Here is a 24401-nt window from a genome sequence, read left to right as displayed (position 1 = left end):
TGAATTTTGTTTTATTTTCAAGATGTATTTTTTAGTTTTATTCTTATGGCTGTTAAACAGTAAGAAGCTAGAGACAGTGGAATATTATAAAACAAAAGAAGTTTTGATGTGTACATTGAGGGCGCATGTCATGTATCAGCCTGATGGGCATGGCATTTATTTGAAACAATTTTATTTCAAGGTATGTTCTCTGGCTTCAAATTCTATATCCCTATGTGTGAAATAAAGCTACTTGAATGAATGAACAGATTGACTTTGACAGTTTGTGATAATTATAAAGGAGACAACTTACATGCCAACACATAATTAGTGTTTGTCATTTATCACAAGTAAAAACATATCTTGACTCGGACCTCAATTTCATAAAAATCCTTTATTAACAGGTTACAAAAAAACACTACAATAATTACAACACTTTGGAACTTTACAATTTAAGCATTAAGTACAGCTTTGCATGATTTCAATGTTTTATTGCTAAATATTCAATGCTCTGAATTTGTAACATGATAAGGCAAATAGAGTGAAACCTCAAGACTTCAAACCAGTCTTTCACTACAAGACAACCTTGTGAGGGCAGGCTTCAAGTACTATGGACATCATCAAAGCAAATGTATTCATACTGTACTGAGGTACAGTGATTTGACAGCTTTGAAGCCCTCCGTATTTGAACATGACAGTGAAATACAGTTACGAGAGGCTGTCCATTGTGATAATTTATGCTATACACATGTCTACAGCATACATCATCAACATACTATCATTAACTGCATTTTTAACAAAATTTTGTACAACTTCCTCACAATTTCTATCCTTCGATGAATTCAAGCAGTATAAAGACAACACAGCTTGTAGATGATACACTATGTGTGAACAATGATAAAATGAAAATAAGGAACTTGTTTTAATTAATATGGAAGAAAGTTTCTCAAATGTTGACAAAATATACATGATCATTTTAATCATAACTTTGGTCATGGATACTAGAAATGAGATTCTAAAGCTTTGGTTGGTGGGAATAACTGGATGTGATCCACTACGTAGGATGAAATAGGGTATGTAGTATAACTTACAAGTACGACGGCACAAATTTGGGTATACCAATTCATTGAAATCAGAAAGTAACAGCTGTGGTAAGATACATACACCAGATTTTTACATAGAACATGAATAGTAATATCAAATGTGTGTGCGTTTTATGATATCAATACTTTTGTATTCTGGTGTGTTGAACTTGATTTCAACATCTAACTCTATGCATAATCCAAGTGGTTCTTATGTGTTTGACAATACAATGTAACCTTTGACAATACAATGTAACCTTTGTCATGTGGTCACAATTGGCTACTACTATTATTACATGGCATATGTGGGATTTTGTGTAATCTGCCAAATGACAATGATAGTCTATTTGGTTGGCAAGAAGACAACTTCATGGGTTTAAAACATTAATACTGAACTTATTACGAATATGGAACTGTTTTGAATAACTTGACGGTTATGGAAAGTGAATTGGCTGATATTCAGGAATATTATTTGATATTTCATGTAGTACTGGTTAATAGTAATTTAAAGCAGACTTTGTGATCTACTGCATAGATTGGGAATGTCATGTATGTGTTACTGGGAAATTTAATAAATGGAATTATTGAGTTAGTCACTTACTGAAAGCATGGTGGTAAACTTACAATTCTTAAACAATGTTTTGTTACGTAGCAGGGAAATGTGACTTGGATCACATTTTTGACCTTTTAATATATTTATATAATTAGCCATAATTTTCAAAACACAATTTAAAATGCAATGGCCAAAAAGCAGGCGCAAGTAAAATCTGACACTTTGCCTCACTGAGGCTGTCCCTTACATTGAACCTAACACCCCTATGTACACATTGTATGGCAAGATTTTCCAAGTAAACAATAGGATTATACCAAGTTACCATCACTTATAGGTAGTACAGGATCAGGTATAGAATAGAAAGTCAAGTTATACCTTCTAAAAAGTATAAAATATCAACCATTATTAAAGTTTTAAAATTATGTGCTCAACACATCATCATTAAAATCAAGGTGAATTTTTGCATTAAAAATGTTATTACATGTATTAGCAGGCAAATGTATCATTAATAGTTATAATTGCTCAATGGTTTAAAATTGCTTTGCTATACCATAACAGAGGGAATGTATTGTATGATAAAGGCACAGAGGAAAAACTTGCATCTTTCATTTTTGGGGTCAGGGACGGACACTCTATGCGATAAAAATCACGTTTTCTCAATTTCTAGTACTCTTACAAACTTTTCAAGCTGTTTTTATGAAAGACGTAAAATTTCAGTATTAAAATGACAAATTAGTTGTTGAACAGTGGCCAGGAGTGACAAAATAGATTTCATCATTTCATTTGAAAATAGATATCTCCATAGAAAACTCAACGTAACACAGTTGGGATTTTCTAGCTAAGGTCAAATGGGAAAGACATGTTTGTCACTTATAACACAATTACCACAACAAATGGGAGACTATAGTTGCAAACAAAATAAAACCTGCTTTAAAAAAGCTTCCTTATCAAGAAGTTTTAGTACTCAAAATGATAAAAGACATCAAAAAGTGATGACTAAGAAGAGTTGTACAACACCATAACTACTACTTGTTGAGATGAATAGAGCATGCTCCACAGGTTGCAGCTCATTGGCTTAGATGAAAACAAATATTCAAATCAATATTTAAATGAACCACAAGTTATATATATCACATATACTATCAATACCAAAAGTTTGGACTTCCTCGTCTTTTTGACATTAGTCACACAGATCTTTTGGGAAAGTTTTCATGTGTAATTTGATCAATGTTTCCTTGAGTTGGAACTTATTTGCCAGAACAATGTAAACTGTTCCCTTGATGAACATCGAAGAGAGTTGTGTTTGCAAGGATTATGACACGGAATCCAGTGCTTCTTTGACAAATAACTGAGGGCAGTCTTCTATAGGCAAGGCCCATCACTTAGGATCACAAGCTTCTTTGATGAACACTGAGGGCAGTCTTCTGTTTGACTGGACTATCCTGGGGCAACTATTGCATGAACACTGAAGGCAGCCTTCGATTTGACTGGACTATCTGGGGCAATGAGTGTTACCTCCATGAACACTGAAGGCAGTCTTCAATTTGACAGGACTATCTAGGGCAATGAGTGTTACCTTCTTGAACACTGAGGGCAGTTTTCGGTTGGCCATGGCCTATCACTTCGTACCCACTCACTGTCTGAAGACAGGATGTTTCAATAGTTCTTTAGCTGGTGGTCTGTTTTCTGGTTGTTGCTCCAAACACCGTAACATGAAATCACGAACAGCTGGTGATAGGAAGTCTGGAATTTTAGGTGGACCTGGAGAAGATGCAATCTGGGAAGATAACAAAATAGAGACAACATGAGGTGTAGTCTAAACATGAAAAGTTTAACAAAGATATTCTGTAGTTGTATAACTCTATAAGATATCCCCATGCTAGATTCCACATTTACTTTTGACATTGACTTCATTTTATACTGATATGATATAGCTGTTTGTGTATTACAAATGTGATCATTCCATAACACAATAGTTTTTGTACTGTTTTTCATATGCAGTGTGTTACCAATATTGCAACAATGATGCAGTCTACACATCTTTTTCAAGGCATATGCTGTAACTTACTTTGAAAATGAGAGCTAGATGGTTGGACAGATCACCAGCATTCCATGGTGGTTTTGTTGTTGCCATTTCTACCACACAACAACCAATGCTCCACATATCACAGCTTCTTCCATAAGTCTCACCACGGAGTACCTGAAATGTCATAGAGATAACAGACATTACATTAATGATATTACTGACGTGTACTAGGTAGTCCATGACATGTTACTCAGAGACAGAGACAAAGACAGAGACAGACAGACAGACAGACAGACAGACAGACAGACAGACAGACAGACATTAGTCTATGTTAAACAAATTATTTCTATTTTGGATACATAACTATACACACCTATTGCCACTAAAAACAGTTTAAGAAAAACACCAAGTTCATGTTGCAACAATATCTTGTTTACTTCGACTCAGTTTTTTTGAGATTTACCCTGGGCAGTCAGCTATATTTGTTGAGGCGAATGCATTACGATGCCACCCGGACAGCTGATTGATTTCTGCAGCTTTTAGGTGACAATAAAATGGGATGGGGTGGGGCTGGGAGGGTGTTGTGTGAAGGTGGTATGGGAGGGGGTTGTGTGAAGGTGGTATGGGAGGGGGTTGTGTGAAGGTGGTGTTTAAAACACAAAGACCAACATAAAGACACATGTGGGTTTATTTACCTCTGGAGCCATAAATGCAATGGTCCCTAGTAATTGTCCCTGAAACTCTCCTGTCATGGTTGTCTTGGTAGCCATCCTAGCTGCAGCACCAAAATCAGCTATTCTCAGGTGATGGCCTGTACTGTCTAATAGTATATTAGCACCTAGGAGACAAAGAAAGACACAGATTACTATACTACACCTGGGTATATGTATGAAAGAGACAGAGATATCAGTGATAAGAAACCCACTTTTACAATTATTTGAACAACTTGGTATTTTTGTCTTCTACACAGTTTACAATGTACTGGGAAACCTCAGTATGCTAAACATTAGAGAATGTGTTATAACGACTACGTACACTGCTAATGGGTACCACTGACAAATACATAGGTAGTAGAGTAGAAATTAATACTTGGACCATTATATTTACAAAGTAGTAATATTGTTCCTTTTAGAATCTACTTTAGAAGTGACTATGTATCTTTTGTCTAAATCTTTCACGTCATCAGCATAATCATTTATTGCCATTTAGTCATCATCGTCCCTAAACCAGGATTTATTTTGCACCTCCTTTTTTTCTTCTTTTTTACACATTTCTCCGTTTTTGATACATTCACTTTATGCCACAAGAATGTTGTACCTTTGTTATAATTAATGTGCTGTCATTTATTCCTCAAAAACTAATTTTTATTAGATATATTTGTATATAATGTACGTATGAACTCACCTTTGAGATCCCTATGAATAACCTGATTTTCATGTAGGTATGCAATACCATGTAATATCTGCTTCGTGTATCGGATGATGACAGCTTCCTGGAAGGCCCCATATCTTTCTAAAAGACTTGACACTGAACCACCTAAGATAATACAAAATATACATTATGTAAATACAGACAGAATTAAAATTCACTGTCATGAGTTCACTCAAAATGTCTACAACATGGTGATATTGCTACATGATTTTAACTGACCTTTGATCTTGAATACATAAGTGTCGATTACAATCAAGTAATAGTATAACACATATTTCGATCAAAGTTAAATGCTACAACTTTATTTATATTAATATATCTAATATATGTATTTTTAGAAACACCAAACCTATCAAGTACAGGGGTAATAAGTCAATAATGTAATTAATTCTGGCATGCTGGTAGATTTACTAGGGATCATTTTACATCATATATTTATCAGTATTATATACAGACATACCAAAATAACTTCATTCATTGATATCCTATTTCATGTTTTATATCTGCTGCTGCAAAATTGTCAGGATTTTTTATATATTTTTTGTGTGCGGTAGAGTAATTCCACAAAATGACAGTACTGTACTTTGTTCCTTAGAATAGTAGATTCATCTTAACTAAATTCAGTATTTCTCTTTGACTCCTTTGTGAAATGGAGTGAGTCTTCACATCTATTTAATCTCTTCCATCTAGTGATAATTATTTCATAAAACTGTCAGTATTGTCATTAATGTTTCTATAATAGTTGCCATGTGTGCACTTTTACTTTTCAAATCAATGATATTATAGACTACAGCTTTGGAGAATTGTCATGGCAACAGTTTGTCATGGCAACAGTTTGTCATCTCATGATATCTACATAGATCAATCTTTTCAAATTATTGTAAATGTTCTGCAATTAACTTGTGTACTGGTGATGATTTATGAAGGTTAACATTTGTAAGTACTCGTAACATTCTGTGGATTGATAGAATTGTTGGTTTGGTGATCTGATTGCATCAACCCTTGTGAATCACTGTACAATCTATCCAAACCTATCAGGTGATAATCTGACTAGAATTTAAATGTCCAATTTATATCAGGATTACAATTTAGATTTAGATGTGAAGAACAGCTGTCTGGCAGAGTTACAGAAAAAAGTCAATCCAGAACAAAAGAATAATACTGTGTAATCTTATGGCTCCATTGATCAGATAACATTAATGTGAGACCCTGGGATTGAAACCTGGGCTTTTAAGAATCACTGTAAAATCTATGATAACGTACCAGGCATCCATTCCACAAACAGATTAAAGTGAGCCCCTTGTTGAGTAGCACCAATTAATCTCATAACATTAGGATGATCCATTCTGGCTACCATGGCGATTTCCTCCAATATTGTTGATACCACCTTCTCTTGATCCGTTCTATTATTTCGGCAAAATGATACCTACCAATCAAATCATTCAAAATATTGTCAATTTATGATGAAAATTAAATTTATAACCAAATTACTGAATTTTGTTGTACGATTGTTTTCATGACAAATTTGAAATTCTGACCCCATTTACCATCAAAATCATCATCACCATCAGAATACAATGAACTTGTGTTTTACATTCTTTCTGATTCATCTTCCTATTTTTCATTCCTTCTTTTCTCAGTTTATTTTTCGTATTTTGTATTTTAAAAAAAGAAGAAATAGTGCAGACTACGTCGTTACCTGTTTAACTGCCATAATAGTCCCTGTTTTGATGTCTCTGGCTTGGAAACATGTAGAGAATGCACCTGAACCAATAATAGGCCCTTTTATCCAATGTTCTCCTTCCATATATACACTGTCTTTGTCGTTTTCATCACCTCCCTGTACACAAAACATACCATATGTTTAATAACACTGAGTCTAGAATCTACACAGCATAAATTTACACATCACAGATTTCATTTTTTCCATTCCAATCTTTTTTAACCGAGGTATTTCAGACTGATGTACTATTAAACCGTTATTTACCTCTGGTTGTACATGTAGTAAATATTAAACCGTTATTTACCTCTGGTTGTACAGGTAGTAAATATCAAACCGTTATTTACCTCTGGTTGTACATGTAGTAAATATTAAACCATTATTTACCTCTGGTTGTATATGTAGTAAATATTAAACCGTTATTTTCCTCTGGTTGTATATGTAGTAAATATTAAACCGTTATTTACCTCTGGTTGTACATGTAGTAAATATTAAACCGTTATTTACCTCTGGTTGTATATGTAGTACATATTAAACTGTTATTTACCTCTGGTTGTACATGTAGTAAATATTAAACCGTTATTTACCTCTGGTTGTATATGTAGTAAATATTAAACCATTATTTACCTCTGGTTGTACATGTAGTAAATATTAAACCGTTATTTACCTCTGGTTGTATATGTAGTAAATATTAAACCATTATTTACCTCTGGTTGTATATGTAGTACATATTAAACCGTTATTTACCTCTGGTTGTATATGTAGTAAATATTAAACCATTATTTACCTCTGGTTGTACAGGTAGTAAATATTAAACCGTTATTTACTTCTGGTTATACATGTAGTAGATATTAAACCGTTATTTACCTCTGGTTGTATATGTAGTAAATATTAAACCATTATTTACCTCTGGTTGTATATGTAGTACATATTAAACTGTTATTTACCTCTGGTTGTACATGTAGTAAATATTAAACCGTTATTTAACTCTGGTTGTATATGTAGTAAATATTAAACCATTATTTACCTCTGGTTGTACATTTAGTAAATATTAAACCGTTATTTACTTCTGGTTGTATATGTAGTAAATATTATACTGTTATTTACCTCTGGTTGTACATGTAGTAAATATTAAACCGTTATTTACCTCTGGTTGTACATGCACTGTAAATTCATCCTCTTCTTCACTACTTAACCCAGGTACAATAGGAAGGGCTGTTTGTGTGACAGACGATTCCATCGCCAGGGCCAGGGCCTCGGCTTCCTCTGCTTCCACAATTTGTTGACAACAGTGTAATTGTGAGACATCTTCCTTGTACTTAGGTTGATGTTTTGGTGAATTGGTGGCCACTTCTGTTTTAAACGACACTGGTTTTTCACACGGTGAAATCGGTGAGAAAACTGACAAATCTGACAAGTCCTCTGTTGTATCTGATGACCTTTCTTGAGATGAAGTCCTTTCTACTGGTTTCTTTTTACTTGCAGATTTTTTACCACCTTTGCCTTTTTTTGTACTTCCTGGTTTTCTATGAGGTGTTTCATAGCTAAATGCAAAGCTTGTCGGCCTGACAGGCCTTGCTCCATCCACATCAGTGTCAGTACCTGATTGGCTGGTTGAAGCTTGACAGTCAAGTGAAGACTCAGATGATTGGCTAACAAACTTTTCTTTTGGCGTCAATGGTGGTGTTAAGATCCCTTCACAAGCAGCAGTAATGTGTGTATCAAATAAGTCATGTTTTTGTAAACCCTTTCTAGTTATCCTCACTAAACTGTCTAACTCTGCAGTACTTTGTGGTGAGATATCTGGACTGCCAAAGTTTGGTGTAACAGCAGGTGTCGTGAAAGGGGTGAGTGGTTCGGCAAAATCTTCATCCTGTTCGATCCTGAGTGCACGTTCTCTTTCCGTCTGATATTCCTCGTTCACACCTAGCAATCGTCTTTTCATACGTTTTCCTGGAGTTGATGGCAAATCTTCCAACATATCAAACACTTTTCCAAATATTTCTGATTTATGAACCACCAGACGTGAGATATTCACAACGATACGTTTTGCAAACTTTGCAACTCTCATGTGGGCATTGCTTATTGATGGCATGGCAAACTTTAACACGGACAATAAAAACTCCTGATTTGCATAAGTAGGTGTTGTTACATTGTCTGAATTACTGATATCAGAGTTGTCCTGGCAAGGTCCCAATGAATATTCCTGAGGAAACTCTTCTATCAACCTGTCAATCACATACAGTCTCCCTAGCAACCACTGCCAATTGGCTGATAAAGTACCCGTATTTGATGATGCAATTATGCATCTCATTACAAATTTGACTCCGCCCAAGCCAACGATACCTACAGAGAATACAAATAAAGATATTGTGAGTCCTGACTATCACATGGTATAAATATATATTACATGTCATATTGACATTGCATACTGTGTTATATTGGCTGAAAACATTATAGAGACAAAAATTAAAAGTAGTTCTGGGCATGGAAATCAACTCGTTTTTCAATTAATCATTTGTTTAGGTCAAATTGGCTTGTTGAAATAGACTATACACATTGTCAAATAGTTCGTTGTCAGAAAAAATCTCTCTAATTTGGCTAAGAACCAAAAAATAATTTGAGTCTGGAACAATATCTGAAAAATGCTGCTGTTTCTACGAGACAATGTATCTAATATATAACACAGTATGTAGTAATACATGGATATCTACAATTTCCATTCCATGCGTTCAACATTCTTAAAGACATCGCCAAGATTTCAGTAAGGAACCCTGGTTTGCTGCAATATGATTTCATTCATTCAACATTCTTATCAACGACACCAAGATTTTACTGAGATACTCTGGTTTGCTGGAATAGGCAACCAAGTTTATTATAAGTTTACCTGGATTCACTATTTCTCTGCCCACAGCCAGCTCACCCCCTTGACCTCGGCACAATTCCACCAGAGTGGATATGGATAGCTGACTAGTTCTCCTGTGGGAATGAAGGAATGAAAATGTCTTTGATGTGGAAATGTCAGGAATACAGAACTTAATTAGTGCAGGAATGATTCCGTGAGTTGATTGCAGTATCGGAATGTATGGAATAATATCAGATTGATCCTAGTATTATTGAAGGAACAACCCTAATAACTGACTGGAGTGCCAAAATGTAAGGATATATGTATGATGGTAATGAGAAGGAGTTTTATAATGATTTCCTATGACATATGTAGTAGGTGTCATGTATCACTGTAACACATGTATGTCATTGACTCACAGAATACATAGATCTGAAAGTCTTGACTGTGTATCACAATATACTGAATAGGATATGAATATGACAATATGTTACATTACCTATTGCCATCAGCACATTTGAACAGTATTGCTTCTATTACCGGTTTCAAGTATGTCTGAAGACGTTCCCTTTGTTGTTCATCTCGACAGGGTATGTATGATAGCATAGACCGCAATGTCCGCTGTAGATAAGACAAACAAATGATATTTAGATTTTTGTTAGATATGTGACTTTAGTAAATGAAATTTTCGAAGTAAATAGTTATGCAGGTATGTAAAATGCATGTGGTTGTAAATGACTATAGTACTACAACTAATTGCCACCTGAAAATTTTGGAATTTTCTAAATTGCCATTTGAAAAGGTAACAAAGTTGTAAGGAAATTAGAATACTGGTATTCTGTTTGTGTGTAAATTGTTCAATCAACTCAATCATATAGTACTTATTTATGGCTGGAGTGTGTAAGTTTTCTTCCAACGTATCTATCTACAAAATTTTATGTGTAAATTGAACCAGAAGTACATTTCCTGTAATTAATGAATCTAAAATTCTATAGTGACTGTCTTAGTCTGGTGTCGTCATCAGCTTACCCCCAGGTCAATGGGGGTAGAACAACACAACGTATACCTGTATAACTTCTTTATAAATCGCCAGAAGCTGATATGTCATATTACGATTATTGTGTGCGCCCCCCACCTGGAATCTATTCAGATCTGACGTCAGAGGCCCAGGAGGACCTAACTGTCAGAATGAAACTACGTAACTATGAAAGGACACTTTCTTAATTACCCATAATGCTTTTGGAGTAAAATGAAAAACGTCACAATGACAAATCTTTCAGCCTAGTAATTCTCTACCTCTACTTCTATTGCTAGAAATTTGAAAAATTTGATGTGAAAATAAAAATGGTGAAAAGAATGGATGTTTGAGAATGTATGTTGTACAACGAATGTGAGAATACTAGAGGGTAGACATGACATACTATTCTCTATGTCTTTCTAATTTATCAAACTTTATGATAAAGTAAAGATAGACTTTATGATAAAGTAAAGATAGACTTTATGATAGAGAGAAAAGGCAGGCAAAAAGAAAGGATAATGGAATTAAGATAAGATGAAAAGAATGTGTAAAGAAAGAAAGAATGAAAAATTTGCAAGAAGCATACAGATACCTCAAGAGAATACTTAAAGACAAGAGTTGAGATGATATTTGACCAAGATCTGCTTAATGCTGGTATTGTGTCTGGGAAATTGTGTTGTAAGACAAAAGAAGGAAGAGGATACAAATATATCTGTTTTAGTAAGACAGTATCTTATAGAATGGCCAGATAGATAAGTAGAAGTATAATGTAAGTACAACGTTATAAAATATAGTTTTTATGGAAGGAGAGAGTAGTTCACTAGAAATTCACAAGTAAGGGTCAACTGGTTTAGAGAGTGTAAGATAGAGATGGGAGTGTGGTGGGAACAACAATGTATCGCTACCAATACCTCTGTGTTCTTTTTACAAAGTTCTAATTTAATATGTGGATACTTTCCTTTAAATCAACAGTATAACTATTGAGATATTTTGGATCAAAATAGGATAAAAGAGTTGGGTTGGATCAACTTAAAACTGAATTGAGTATTGTTTGTCAACATAACATACAATTACACTGTATATGAACAGAAAACTGTCATTTGGAGAAGGAACTTGTATTGCCAAGACTTTGAATGTTTCATTTCTAAATTTTGATCAAGAGAACTTGGTGAAAACTTACCAGTGCTGCTATGTACACCTTATAGACAGGATCACCACACATCATGGCAAGTATACTAGAACAGCTTTCTAACACACTATTGTTGGTGATTTGTCTAGCCACTGTTACACTAGCTGTCAGACTTCCTTCACCAACACCAGGTAACAATGCTCCTACTACATCACGTGATAAATGATGCAGTCCTGTTTCCCTGGTTACCCAGTTACGGGAAAACAAGCAGGATACTAGATCATTGCTAAAAGTCTGTGAAAAGAGAATGATGTAAATAAGGTCAAATTTATATTTCACTGACTGACATAGCTCTACTTTGATGTGGATCAATTTCAAGAACTCATATTTTGAATATCTGCAGCACAAGGATTTTACTCAATTTTTTTAAAACATCAATAAATTTCATGACCTCTGTTTTTTAATTCAGTTATGACTTTAACTTATGATCAATCAAGTCTCTAGAATGATAAACGTGACAATAAGTTACAATGTTGACAATTTCTAAAAAAAACTTTTTGCATCATACCTCAATCCAAGGTTGTGCCTTCTTCCTATGTTCAACTGGTACAGGTTCAGCTTGTGGAAGTAATACTTCATTAGGTGCTGGTGATGAGGCCCTTGTGTTGGGAGGAACTACGGCTCCTTCTGGCTGACTATCATTATCACTGAATTGACCGACCAGGTTCCAGCTTGAACGACACAAGGGACAAATCAACTGTTCCTTCATACGCTTACATTCTTCAGCCCCTAGAAAGAATACAGATAGCATGTTTTAGTCCTACCTCAGACCACATGAGGAAACATTTAACTGATAACAGAACAACCACACAATGAAATGTCCACGGTCAACAGAAGAGGTTAACTCTCCCCACCCCTATTTACTTTGTGTAAGAGTAAATATAAATATATGATAAATGAAGATCCCTGTGTTTTGAACAGTTTTGGTACAACAAATTTCAAAAATTCTTGTATTATTTTTATCGGACTTATTTTAAATCCACCATTCCATATCCCAACAGCTCCAATGTTATCCCATCAGTTTCAATTTGAAAAGTATTAGTTCTATATGAATTTAAAATCTACATTTTTATTCCATATCAGCTAAGTCCATGACAGTAGTTGATTACTTACATATAGCCACACAGTGATGATGTAGTTTATTATGACAACCATCCTGACACACTACTAAACTCTCCCCTTCTATCATTTCCAGCAAACATATTGGACACACCTCTTCTTCCGGGTCCTTGGTACTACTGTGGATGAAATATATCAACAAGCTATGTTGTCAATTTGACTGAAATACAGCAAATCATGTTGTCAATGTCACTGAAATATAGCTATATATGTCGCCAATGTGAATGAAATACAGCAAATCATGTTGTCAATGTGAATGAAATACAGCAAATCATGTTGTCAATGTGACTGAAATACAGCTATATATATGTTGCCAATGTGACTGAAATACAGCAAATCATGTTGTCAATGTGACTGAAATATAGCTATATAAGTTGTCAATGTGAATGAAATAGAGTACTTCAATCTGTTAAAAGTGAAATAAACATATGATAGTACTATGTCAAGTAACACCATATGGATAGAGGTAGGTCATAGGTCAAAGGTCACTGAGTCATATGTACAGATGCTCGTTAATCAGCGGTTTCATCCGACACCCCACCCATATAAGGTCATTTAAAGGTACCGGAGTACTTTAAATTTTATGATTTTTTAACTTCACCACACTGCCTTGCTTTAAAAAGATTGACCCAAAGAACAGAATTTTATAGGTTTGTTTTGGTTATTTTTAACTATTAATATTCCATGGTTTGGTGTAATACATGATACTAAGAGTCAACTTTCACTGGCGTGGAATTGTTTCTGCAACTTTAGCATTCTACTGAAATTACATTTCACCATAACTTGACTCTCTTAAAGACACATACATGTCAATCCACTTCTCAGCAAAAATTATACCAATTAAGAATACACAGAATCCTGTCTATAGAGCATTTAACCGGGTCTGTCCTTCACCAATCAAGAATTGAACAACACTATCAAAATCATATCATTCCCAAAAAAAATTTTGCCATGGAAAGTTTTCTGCAATTTTTTTCCACACTTTTCAACAAGCATTCATTTTTTACCTTTGTTCACTGTTAGGTTCTGGTGTTGATGGTGGAGTATCGCTCTGAATATTCTCCTTGCTGTCACTCTTTGATTTGCTGCCCTTGAAGGAGGATGACCTTGACACTTTTTTCACAAAGGATTTTCTTCTGGCGTGATACTTGAGAAATAGAGCCTCCACTTCAAAGTTTTTCAGTTCCCGCGACCAAAGAAGTGGGTCACTGTCACTGACTTGGAATACACGTAACATCACAAAGAGGAGATGTATACAATGACTGCCTTTACCACAGCTACATTTCTGTTGGAGTTAAAACAGAATCAGTTCAGTTGGGGAGCAAAACTAACCACTTCAAACCTTCAGAATTGTGTACATGATGTAGATAAAGTCTATGTCTGCATCATGTAAAAGTGCACAAATAGAGAGAGTCTGTGAGTGGTCATGTAGTGCTGACCTGCATTAGTTAAATTCACTGGAATTTCCTTCAGATATGATTAAACTGTTTGTTGTCAAACTCTTCACTTTATTCATTGTTTGGAACAATTAACTTTATATGCATTCAATATTTATTTCACAGATATATAAGAAAGACAACAACTGCTCACAATTTTCCTTTCATAAAGTTACACTCTAACCATATTCTTTTGCTAGTAATTTCTATTCTTTGTACATAGATTTATTTGTTGAGATGTCTATCATCAGTGGGTATGTCCTTGAAGACACTGTTACTGGTGGAAAACCTAACAGCTGTTATTATGTGCTCAATTGATCTAACAGTTAAAACTCAAAATTATGAAAAAGTTATACTCTAATTTATAATTTTCCTTTTAGATTAGAAAACTATATTTTAGAAAAAGATGTTTCACTGAAGAAAGTAAATCAGCTTTAGTGACAAATGTCTTTAAAATGGCCTTTAACTTGATACATAGTACAATGTACAGTTATATAGTACCATATAGGACTCCATAAGGTCAGTCAGGTCACATCATAAATACAATCCTTAGTAACAAAACAGGCAGGATTTCATGAAAAAATTGCTACTGATTACAGGCTTCCTATAAAAAAATGACTCAAGTTGCTCCTCCATACTGTAGAAGGACGACAGTTGTGTTTTTGGAGAAAACAGAGAAACCTTTAGAGAAATATACAAATGATAGCGGACAGCTGTTTTGCAATTGTAAATCTGTCTGTCTATCTCAGTGCAGTCCACTAACCATAGCGCAGACGTGTTTTATTTTGTTACACTGATGTATCAGATTACCAAGCCACAGAAGACGCTAACTTTTAGCGAGTGAAACGTGAGAATGTACTGTTGATTGATAAACCAGGTATCGTACTATAAATGATACACTAAATATTGTCTTTCAAAAGACCTTTCAATACATACCTGGACTGCATCAGTTTTTTAAAGATGTCTCCATATGGTAATGGTCTTGAGAACTTACAACTATGCATGTGTTTGATGGGGAAACTAATAGTCACAATTTTTATGACATCATTGTGGCCACACATATGAGATTTTGAGTTGAAAATCTTGTCAATGCATCCAACCAATCAATCAATCAATCAATCAATCAATCAATCAACTACATTCAATGAGGGTAAAAAACAATCAACCTTGTGACAAAATCAATACAAATCATGAAATCAATACTGTATATCAATAGCCTGGAATCTAGACGCCAATTTGACAGGGCATAGGTCAAAGTTGACAGGTCGTATAAAGAAAGACTATGACATCATCACATCACTTACTTGTGGTCCAATGATAACTTTGAATTTATTATCAGGAGCATCACCACCAATAGTGAATGAGTTGGGACCATTCTGTTGAAGGAGATACAACCTAGCTCTCAACACTTTCTCAACTTTTTTCCGAGCTTCTTCACCGGTGAGAACTGGACCGCAATCTCCTTGAGGTGATGGTGTACGACGGGAGTAGGCCGTCACTGTTGGGGGTTTAGGATTCTGAAATACGAACACAGAACTAGTTAGGATTCAGATTGAAAATATTATTTTTTTAATGCCAATTTGTTTAATCATTAAAAATTACTGGATTGATTCACTGAAGATATACACACTGGTATTAATTTAAATACTGTCAGATACACGTATTTGTGTGAATTTCCTAATTAACATATTTGAAATTGAAAAATTGGCATGTGCCAATTACTTACTGTCGGGGATGTTGTATTTCTTCTTCTTGGCATGACGGGTGAAATAGGTCTGTTGACAACCTGATGGACAGACAAAATGAAGACAGAGTCAACAATGACAGTAATATAATATGGATCATTAGTTCTATCAACAGTAGCTAACTACTTATCTACTGGGTGGCCAATCTTCATGATATGGCTGACAACTTGATTGACATACATGTGGTAACAATTGATGTTCTTTTGTCGCCAAACTTTTGTGTTTCCACAAATCAATGATCCGGAAAATGTCAGAGGATATTTATTTTGTTGATCATTGACCTTGCTGAAATCCTTTTATTTCAAATAGTACAGCTAGTATTGCAACAAAAATAAGACCTATTCTATCACTATCATTCTATTATTATCACCTAGAAATTAAACAAATTTCCCAAAAAGCAGATGCAATGGTAACTGAAAACATGTACAGTTGTAATCACATTTAGTAGGGGTGGTGAGATTTGGACTAAAAAACGCAAGGGAGACACTAAACCAGAAAGTCCTGCCATACCATCCTACATGGAATAGTAGATTTCACAATATAACTTACCCCAATCTCATTGTTTTTATAAAAATTGTAAGGCTAAATTCCCCCTGTTATATCATATTCAACCACTTAATTCTCCTAATATTATTTAAATACATCTTTATCTACAAAACTGCCTCTTTTTTGTCTTGCCTCAGTAGAAATACCAAAATGTGAATATTTTTTCCCTCTCACCTCGTGATAAAGTACTGTATATACATAAAGTCTTACCTGTCTGGTGAATGGTGATTCATTGGATGGTGATAGAGGTCGTCTTGACCTGTGTGTACTAATAATATCTTTATTACTTATCATTGAAGACGACGGAACGGACGACAGGCAAGAACTGTTACTGGTGCTAAACACGGGTGATGAAGACCGTTTGACAATCTGAAAAATTAACACACAAAAAATCAATGAAATAAAATTTTAAGATTTTCCATCTGAGAAGTCCTAACACTTATCTGTCTCTTTACACTATAAAAATCTTATCTGAAAGTTGTGTGGCAAGAACAAAACCACATTGTATTTTTTTTTTTAAATTTCATATAATTTTCCATCTTGTAACTTAAGAATCTGAAAGACTCACAAACGGAACACAATTCCATCTGAAATATACAAATAACTAACTGAGTACATGTAATACTAAAACATACAGGTTATCAGTCTCCTTACACCAAAATAATTGTTTCTTTTCCACTCTCTCCATCCAAGTAACTTCAGTGCCACAACTGGAAGTAACTGACTAGTTTAAATACAACAGCCATCCACTTCAGACAAATGACAATCAGAAAGACTGAAGCAGTGAATACAAACACCACCGTCACCAGCAATAAAGGGCATCCACTTCAGAATAACAACTGTGACCAAAGCATACACCAACACTAAAGGGACATGCACTTCAGAGGAATGACAACCACAAGTGACTGATGCTTCAAGAAACGGACAGGAAGTAGATGGACCAGTGAAATCAAAGTGTGTTGTCTGTCTATCTTATATTCCACCTCTTTGTGATCAATGTTTACCTAGTTCATCCTTGGGGCACTGTATTTTCATTGTGTCACATTAAAGTCCGTAATGAGGTCTAGCTATAAATGGGTTACCGCATTGATAGGTTTGGAACTGGACAGCTAGTTTGATGAGAAATGACATGACTGTCACTCATGACCACACACTTCACTATCTATTCTAATATTGTAATAACATAACCTTTGACAACAACAGTAACTTTGTGGCTGGATTATCATTTCTATACACTGAATTTTTATCGATGATGTCATGTACAAATGTCAACCTCACAATACACTCTTAGTTCCTACCTAGCCACCCCTTTCTGTCCTCCTCCAAATTATGAACATATTCTTGTTTTGTCTGTGAATGCCTGCATACACTGGGATATTATTCCTTTCCTTCTTAGTGTTTAGATATATGGTCTCTATTCTGAGCCAGGATTCTTGTTGTGTATTCATTTATTCAATGTTAAACATTCTCTTGATAACATGAAAATCACATTTCAAACTTTTAAGACTGGGTGGATAAATACCCTCTTGGAAAAAACAAAGGGCCTCAATATATCGCACATGGTCTTATGCACTTCTGAAAGAATCCTCAGTGGGCAAAACACATCAAGTATTATTAGCCTAGGTATAGTGGAACTTGAACGCCATAGAGCTTGTAATGATAACTTAGATACATGTACTGGGGGGCAATGTTCTTTTTTACTATTTCAGTAAAAGCCCTTGGTGATCAATCTTTCTTGTCAATCAATTGACCCCCCTATGGGTGGAATTGACAAGTCAAGCTGTGGGACACAGGAATAATAGCAGTTCCTGCCGAGTGTCAATGATATGACAAAACTGTACCCTTCTCAATATCCAGGGGTTCAACTTGACATACATGCTATCCATAAGGGCCAAATTATCATGAAGTCAACATGGCTGAAATTAACATGAAATTGGTCTTAGAAATTGACAGTCTTAAAAAGTATCTACAAGAAGTCAGAAAGTGTTTCTTCCCTTGGCACTAGAACACTTGAGAAAATTGGACAACACATTGAAGAGGCAGGAAGTAGAGAGATGCCTGACATTGCTATCCTAAACCTATCATATATCACTGGTTTAATTACACACACTGTAGTGTGAAAGTAAGCTAATACATGTATCACTAGGAAGCCATTCAGACATAAATGTGTATCTATATATACATATTGACACTAGCTAAGTTCTAACTGTCTCTTTACAGTGGGTGTCATGTACAGAAATGTGAGATGTGAGTTTAGTGTGGCTCCTACAGTATTAAGTGATAACTTTATATTAGATAGATTTATAGATATTATGTGTATGTTGTGAACAAGTTACTACTACTACTTCTGTTCTGTCTTTTTAGTAGCTGTCTGTGATTTCACAGCACTATATGAAGGTAATTCAACCATACATACTAAATTTGTTGGTTGGACACAAGTAGAGGTGCTCGGACACCTGTTTGTTCATTCCATTCACAGGCTATATTTTGTTGTTATAGTTGTATTTTTATTGTTTGCTAGTTGCCACTTTTTTGTAATATGTATGTTTTTTCTGTCTTGTCTAGTTACATTATTAATATTTTATCATTATTGTGTAAATCAATTTTTGCCTGTGATGAAGAGTAATAAAGAAAAAAAAGAAAAAAAGAAAAAAATAGTTGTCTGATTAACAATTCCCATGTTTGATAACAATTGATCATTTTTCACCCACACACAAATCCTGAATATATTGTTTTACTTGTTTAGATATATTACATGTTGTTGTTTTTATTATCTTTGTATTGTGATGTTTAATAGTGTCTCCGTGTTTTCTCAATGTCTTTGTTTTCAAAATACCACTTTACAATATATACACATACATTGCATATGCACCGCATGCACACTGTAAATGTTTGATGACATCCGTAATAATATATCATCAAACTCATAATTATCATAGTTATTCTAATACTACTATGATGAATTAATATTTCATAGAAAATAGTCTATATTCTATAGAAGTGTGCTTCAAACAGAGTGTATTGATTGGTAATTGGAAAATACAATCAAACTCAGAAGAACACTGATTGGGTAACTGGAACCAAACAGTTATTTTTTTAGGCCTTATTTTAGTGCAATATTAGTTGCCTTACCATTGGTCCTCTTGTTTTCCTCTTCTCTTCAATCTCCTTAGCTGGTAATATTCTCAGCTTTTCACGAATTGTTTGTTCTTCCAGCCTGTCTTCAGTCTTGGAAAGTCTCCTGGCTTCTCTCTCCATGGCCAATCTGGATATAATAAACAAACAAACATAATAAGGTTATCTGTCTCCTACAAAGTGTGACCTCATTCCATGGCCAAGCTGGAGATAATAATAAACAAACAAACAAACAAACATAATAAGGTTATCTGTCTGTTGCAAAATATGACTTAATAAGAGGGCTGACAAGGTTACTATAACAACAACTACCATAACAACTACTAGTCGTTATAGTAACCATGTCAGCCCTCTAATGAAAGACACTACTTTTTGTTGCTAATCAAGTGAGTTTTCTTTTGAATTACTACATATATATATAGTAAGGAATAAGGGAACACCAAATTTGAGTGCGTCACAAAAAATTGCTGTGCGTCAGCAGCGTGTCAAATTGGCTTAGAGAACATAAACACATAACACTGTTATATTAACACATACATGTATGTCTATAAATAATCCTATAAAAATGTGTTAATGTACATAGTTTGGGTGGACATACCCTGAAAACAAGAGAAGGTGTTTTCATCTGAAAGTATTAATTTGAATAATGAGTGGGAAATTGTCAGGTGTGTAACCATAACTACTGTAGTACTAAATCATATTTATTACATCCATGACAAACAAAACTAAATTATTATTCAATATCTTTAAAATATGTCAAATTGGCAACTGTGAAATATTTGATTTACACACTATTTTTTGATCAATAAATGATTTCACTGACAAAATGTCAGTGAAAATTGACCCAACTCTTTCAAGGTATAGCTAACTCTACTCAACGAATTAGAAAAAAATAGTATTGTATTATAATTTTAAATTTTTGCTAAAATGATTATATGGCAATTCTGAACTGCTATTATGTTATTAACATAATATCAGTTCAGAATTGCCATATCATCATTTTAGCAAAAATTTAAAATAAATCCCTGAAAAATGAAGTATTTCACATATTTCTACGGATTGGTTAGTACATGGGTGTTGCCGATTTAATTACTTATAATCACAGATATTATTTCCATTGTTTTCTATGATCAATGTACAGTCTGGATACCAATGGGGTCTCTAAAGAGAGATCTGAGAGATTCAATCAAGGATACATAAATCAATGATCATGTTAGCACAGATATTAATTACTATCCACATTTCATCAGTGCAATATCTGAATTATCTACATATCTACATGTACGCTACTGGACATAGTAAAGTAGACCTAGAAAGGAACAAACCCCTTGTTACTGAGACTTTGTCATAAAACAGATAACAGATGATTATAATCTAACACATTATCAATCCTGGTTTTCAATTTAATATATCATGATGTGATCCACATTTTAAACCAACCTACTGTCATATATGCCACTTGTTTTCAATGTAATAAATTTAATATTATTATCATGATTGTTATCTACATTATACAGACAATATCAACCTAGACTGTTATGATATATCACTTGTTGGGGATGTGTCATTGTCCTCCAAAGCTCTGCCAGACAGTGACTAATTTTACAGTTTCTCCTACTTTCTGAGTTAGCCTTTATCTGTATCAGCTTGTGGTATTAATTAAAAGGTCATTTTTGTAGTTGAGTTTGTGTGAAACTATGTTTAAACTACTCTCACCCTTAAACATGTATAATGTTTAAGGTTCATGTACACTGCAGGTATGTACATTGCAGGTTCAAAGAATCTAGCATTAACGTTCATTTTTATTCTCAATGAAAAAAAGTGGAATTGCAACAGCAACACAAAAAGTTTGCTATCAAATCATTAAATAATTTAAATTGAGGAAATTATTTTCATTTATCACTATTTGAATGTAAATTTTTGTCACAATCAAATCCTTTTGTTTATTTAATGTGCAACTCTAAAATGGTATATTTTATTTTGCTTAGCTTAGTTTACTGTAAGATAGATTTATAGCTGCCATGTTAATATAAAATGACTAAAAAAGCTAAAGAAACTACATATGCATGTACGGACGAAAGAACAAATGAAACTAATTCAATGACAAATACTTGTCAAATTGTTGGGAAACACCTGAAAAAATGCTATGAGTAAGAAAAATATGTGAGTTTTTTGTACCACTATGACTCATATCATACAAAGGGGTTTACTTTTCAATCCTAAATCCCCCCATATCACATGATACAAAAAATAATAAATGGAAAGTCAATTTGTTTGAATTACAGACATTAAAAATCCCAAAATATGTTAAATTAGTGAAATATAAATTGCAATATTTTGATTTTTATTGTAATGCTTTGATTTTTTAAGTGCTCACAAGTCACATCACTTGAGTTAATAGCTAGCTAAATTCAGATGTAAATGTGTTTAGATGCATCGGCAGGTCAAACGTTTACTTAAGCATTCAATTAATATTTCCATCACTTATACATGGTCTCTGGGGAAATATGGTTAAGTTTGTGGACCCTGGTTTCGTAGCAGAAAGTTTTACTGCGTTACAATATTGGTTTCCGGTAGAGCCATCCAGGTCAGGAGCACGTACCACCACACCCATTTCAACACCCACGTCATAGAGCACATGCAACATCCACATATATACATATAAAAGTGTGTGAACGCTTCTCGTGACATTACGATTTTTGTTTAACTTTTCAATCAGTTTTTAGATGTGAATCTTGTAACCCCAATTTCAATTTTAAAGGTGACCAATGGCTGTAGACAATATTACACAATGTCAACATTAAAACCGTTAGATTATGTGTAAGTGCAATCATTCCGGACAAACAAACAAAACAAACGTGATGAGATTGGGGAGCAAGTAACCGCCAAGTAAGTTACACTCTCAGTGAATGTAAAATCACAAATTTACCTTTGAAATTCCGATTTTTCCATAACAGTTTGCTCTCTAGTTTCTGGCGGAGGGGTTAACGGACGGACCTGTTTCAATTGCTTCCGTGCTGCAGCATAAGGGCCTGTCGTAGTACTATGATTTGAGAGCTCTTTCCGGTCTATGTCCGGCGACGAGCTTCGACTGCTGGTACTGGTACTCATTGCGTTATCTTGGATGTTAGAGTCGGACATCTTCAGCGGTATAAACACAAAAATTTAAGTACGTATGCGATAAAAAGATAGTTTAGAACAACAGCTTAATGGCTACGCCATGTCTTCGCGGTGACCGATGACTGTGAGATATCCTAGATCAGATAAGTTTAGGTAATTCTCTGAGATGACTAACGATGCTCATAGGGCTTCCATGTTTTCAATACAAGTATTTCACACTGTCCTCGTTTTGGCGAGTTTTATACATGACGTCGGTTACTATATTTGGAAACAAAACGGGAACAGACCAAGAGGGCGCACTGTAAAGTGACAGACAAAAGGCGCGAAACTGTTTTTCCATTATTTAGTAGGGGTGTCAATGTATTAATTGTTTGGTTGATGTATGAAAAACACACATTTACACATCATTAATGCGATACTTTTTGAGATAGAAAAGTTAATAAATTTATATGGAATATTTAAAAAAAAAAAAAAAAGGTGAATAAATGACTCTAAATTGCGTTACAATAGAGGATCTGCTAGCACATTTTTCGAAACATCCCCATCTATTATGCCTTGGGTATGTCGTCCAGTGATATTGTTTGTTGTCAACAACGTACTAATAAATAAACCCATATAATTTACATACGTAATTAGATCGACCTGTCTGACATGACAACCCAGCAGTATGTTACAGGCTGGGCACTGTATTAGCCACAACCTTCACATTTATATCCACTGTTCAACTACAGATCTCGACGATTGCTTATTATCCTAACAAAGGGACTCTCTTGGCAAAGGTAAATCGGAAACGTACGTGTCCTGTGTGAACGAACTTGTCAAGTTGTTGCCAAGTCTGTCGCTTAGGACGCCACTACTGTGCATGTGGGAAGTTCCACCTTCTAAACATTGTGAAGTTACGACAGTTCGTGAGAAAAGTTGTGAAACCTTCGGAATGGGATGTTTGGCGTCAATAGATTTAACCATGTAAGTATGTCGTTAAATATCGATTGGATGAAATCAGTCGATCTTCGGCTAAAGTGTGTTGTCTGGCTGCCAAAACTTTGAATATATATGCAATGTAGTGTTAAACTACAATCTATGGTTAAAAAGCGTTTCACACAGCAGGATCTAAGAGAAGAACCTCATTTTATGAACGGGTTTGACCACGATCTTTAAACACAGTCGATAGTTTTGCCGGAGAGTTATATATAAGTTTGTATTTGCTATCAAACTCGGTGTACGAATTTACTTCATACATATATACACAGTGGTTTTCTCTAGTAGCAACACGACACTGGTTTCAAACAAGTGGGCGCTAATATACCACCAGTAGTGTAGACATTCTTTAAGCGACTTGCTTTTTGTCATGTGCAGTTATCCATGTCAAACAACGAACTGTTGAATGCGATGTGATTGTAGACGATAAGACTTTGTACAACATACAACATAGCAACCAAGCCTGATATGAGTACGCC

At 34.6% G+C, this 24401-nt stretch overlaps 2 protein-coding genes across 2 annotated transcripts in view; one reads left to right on the top strand and one right to left on the bottom strand.

The window, feature by feature from the left end:
• Window positions 1-354: 354 nt before the first annotated feature.
• Window positions 355-23141, bottom strand: LOC144436255 (mitogen-activated protein kinase kinase kinase 1-like). Its single transcript, XM_078125000.1, has 18 exons — window positions 22754-23141; window positions 19822-19954; window positions 16900-17058; window positions 16125-16184; window positions 15703-15915; window positions 13970-14247; window positions 12957-13081; window positions 12352-12572; window positions 11835-12077; window positions 10136-10257; window positions 9679-9770; window positions 7939-9137; window positions 6771-6911; window positions 6335-6497; window positions 5045-5176; window positions 4336-4478; window positions 3683-3814; window positions 355-3391 (listed from the first exon to the last, which is right to left on the bottom strand). Exons 1-18 carry the CDS (start codon window positions 22963-22965, stop codon window positions 3248-3250), a joined length of 3912 nt encoding a protein of 1303 aa, XP_077981126.1. The 5' UTR covers window positions 22966-23141; the 3' UTR covers window positions 355-3247.
• Window positions 23142-23607: 466 nt separating this feature from the next.
• Window positions 23608-24401, top strand: part of LOC144436547 (uncharacterized) — a 39627-nt gene continuing 38833 nt past the window's right edge. Inside the window, exon 1 of the mRNA XM_078125364.1 lies at window positions 23608-23910. The gene's annotated coding sequence lies outside the window, so the exon portion shown is untranslated. The remainder of the gene's footprint in view (window positions 23911-24401) is intronic.

The sequence above is a fragment of the Glandiceps talaboti genome, chromosome 6 (genome assembly GCF_964340395.1).
Source record: "Glandiceps talaboti chromosome 6, keGlaTala1.1, whole genome shotgun sequence".
NCBI lineage: Eukaryota > Metazoa > Hemichordata > Enteropneusta > Spengelidae > Glandiceps > Glandiceps talaboti.
Note: the sequence above shows the minus strand (reverse complement) of the source record. Positions and strands in the feature narration are given on the sequence as shown.

Bases quoted from the DNA above. Each gene is read 5' to 3' on its own strand.
- LOC144436255 (XM_078125000.1), bottom strand. From the start codon at position 22,965: ATGTCCGACTCTAACATCCAAGATAACGCAATGAGTACCAGTACCAGC. The intron at 12,573-12,956 runs GTAAGTAATCAA...TATTCTTTCTAG, and splicing joins TCATCACTGTGTGGCTATAT to GGGCTGAAGAATGTAAGCGT. The intron at 5,177-6,334 runs GTACGTTATCAT...GTATTATCTTAG, and splicing joins GTTTGTGGAATGGATGCCTG to GTGGTTCAGTGTCAAGTCTT.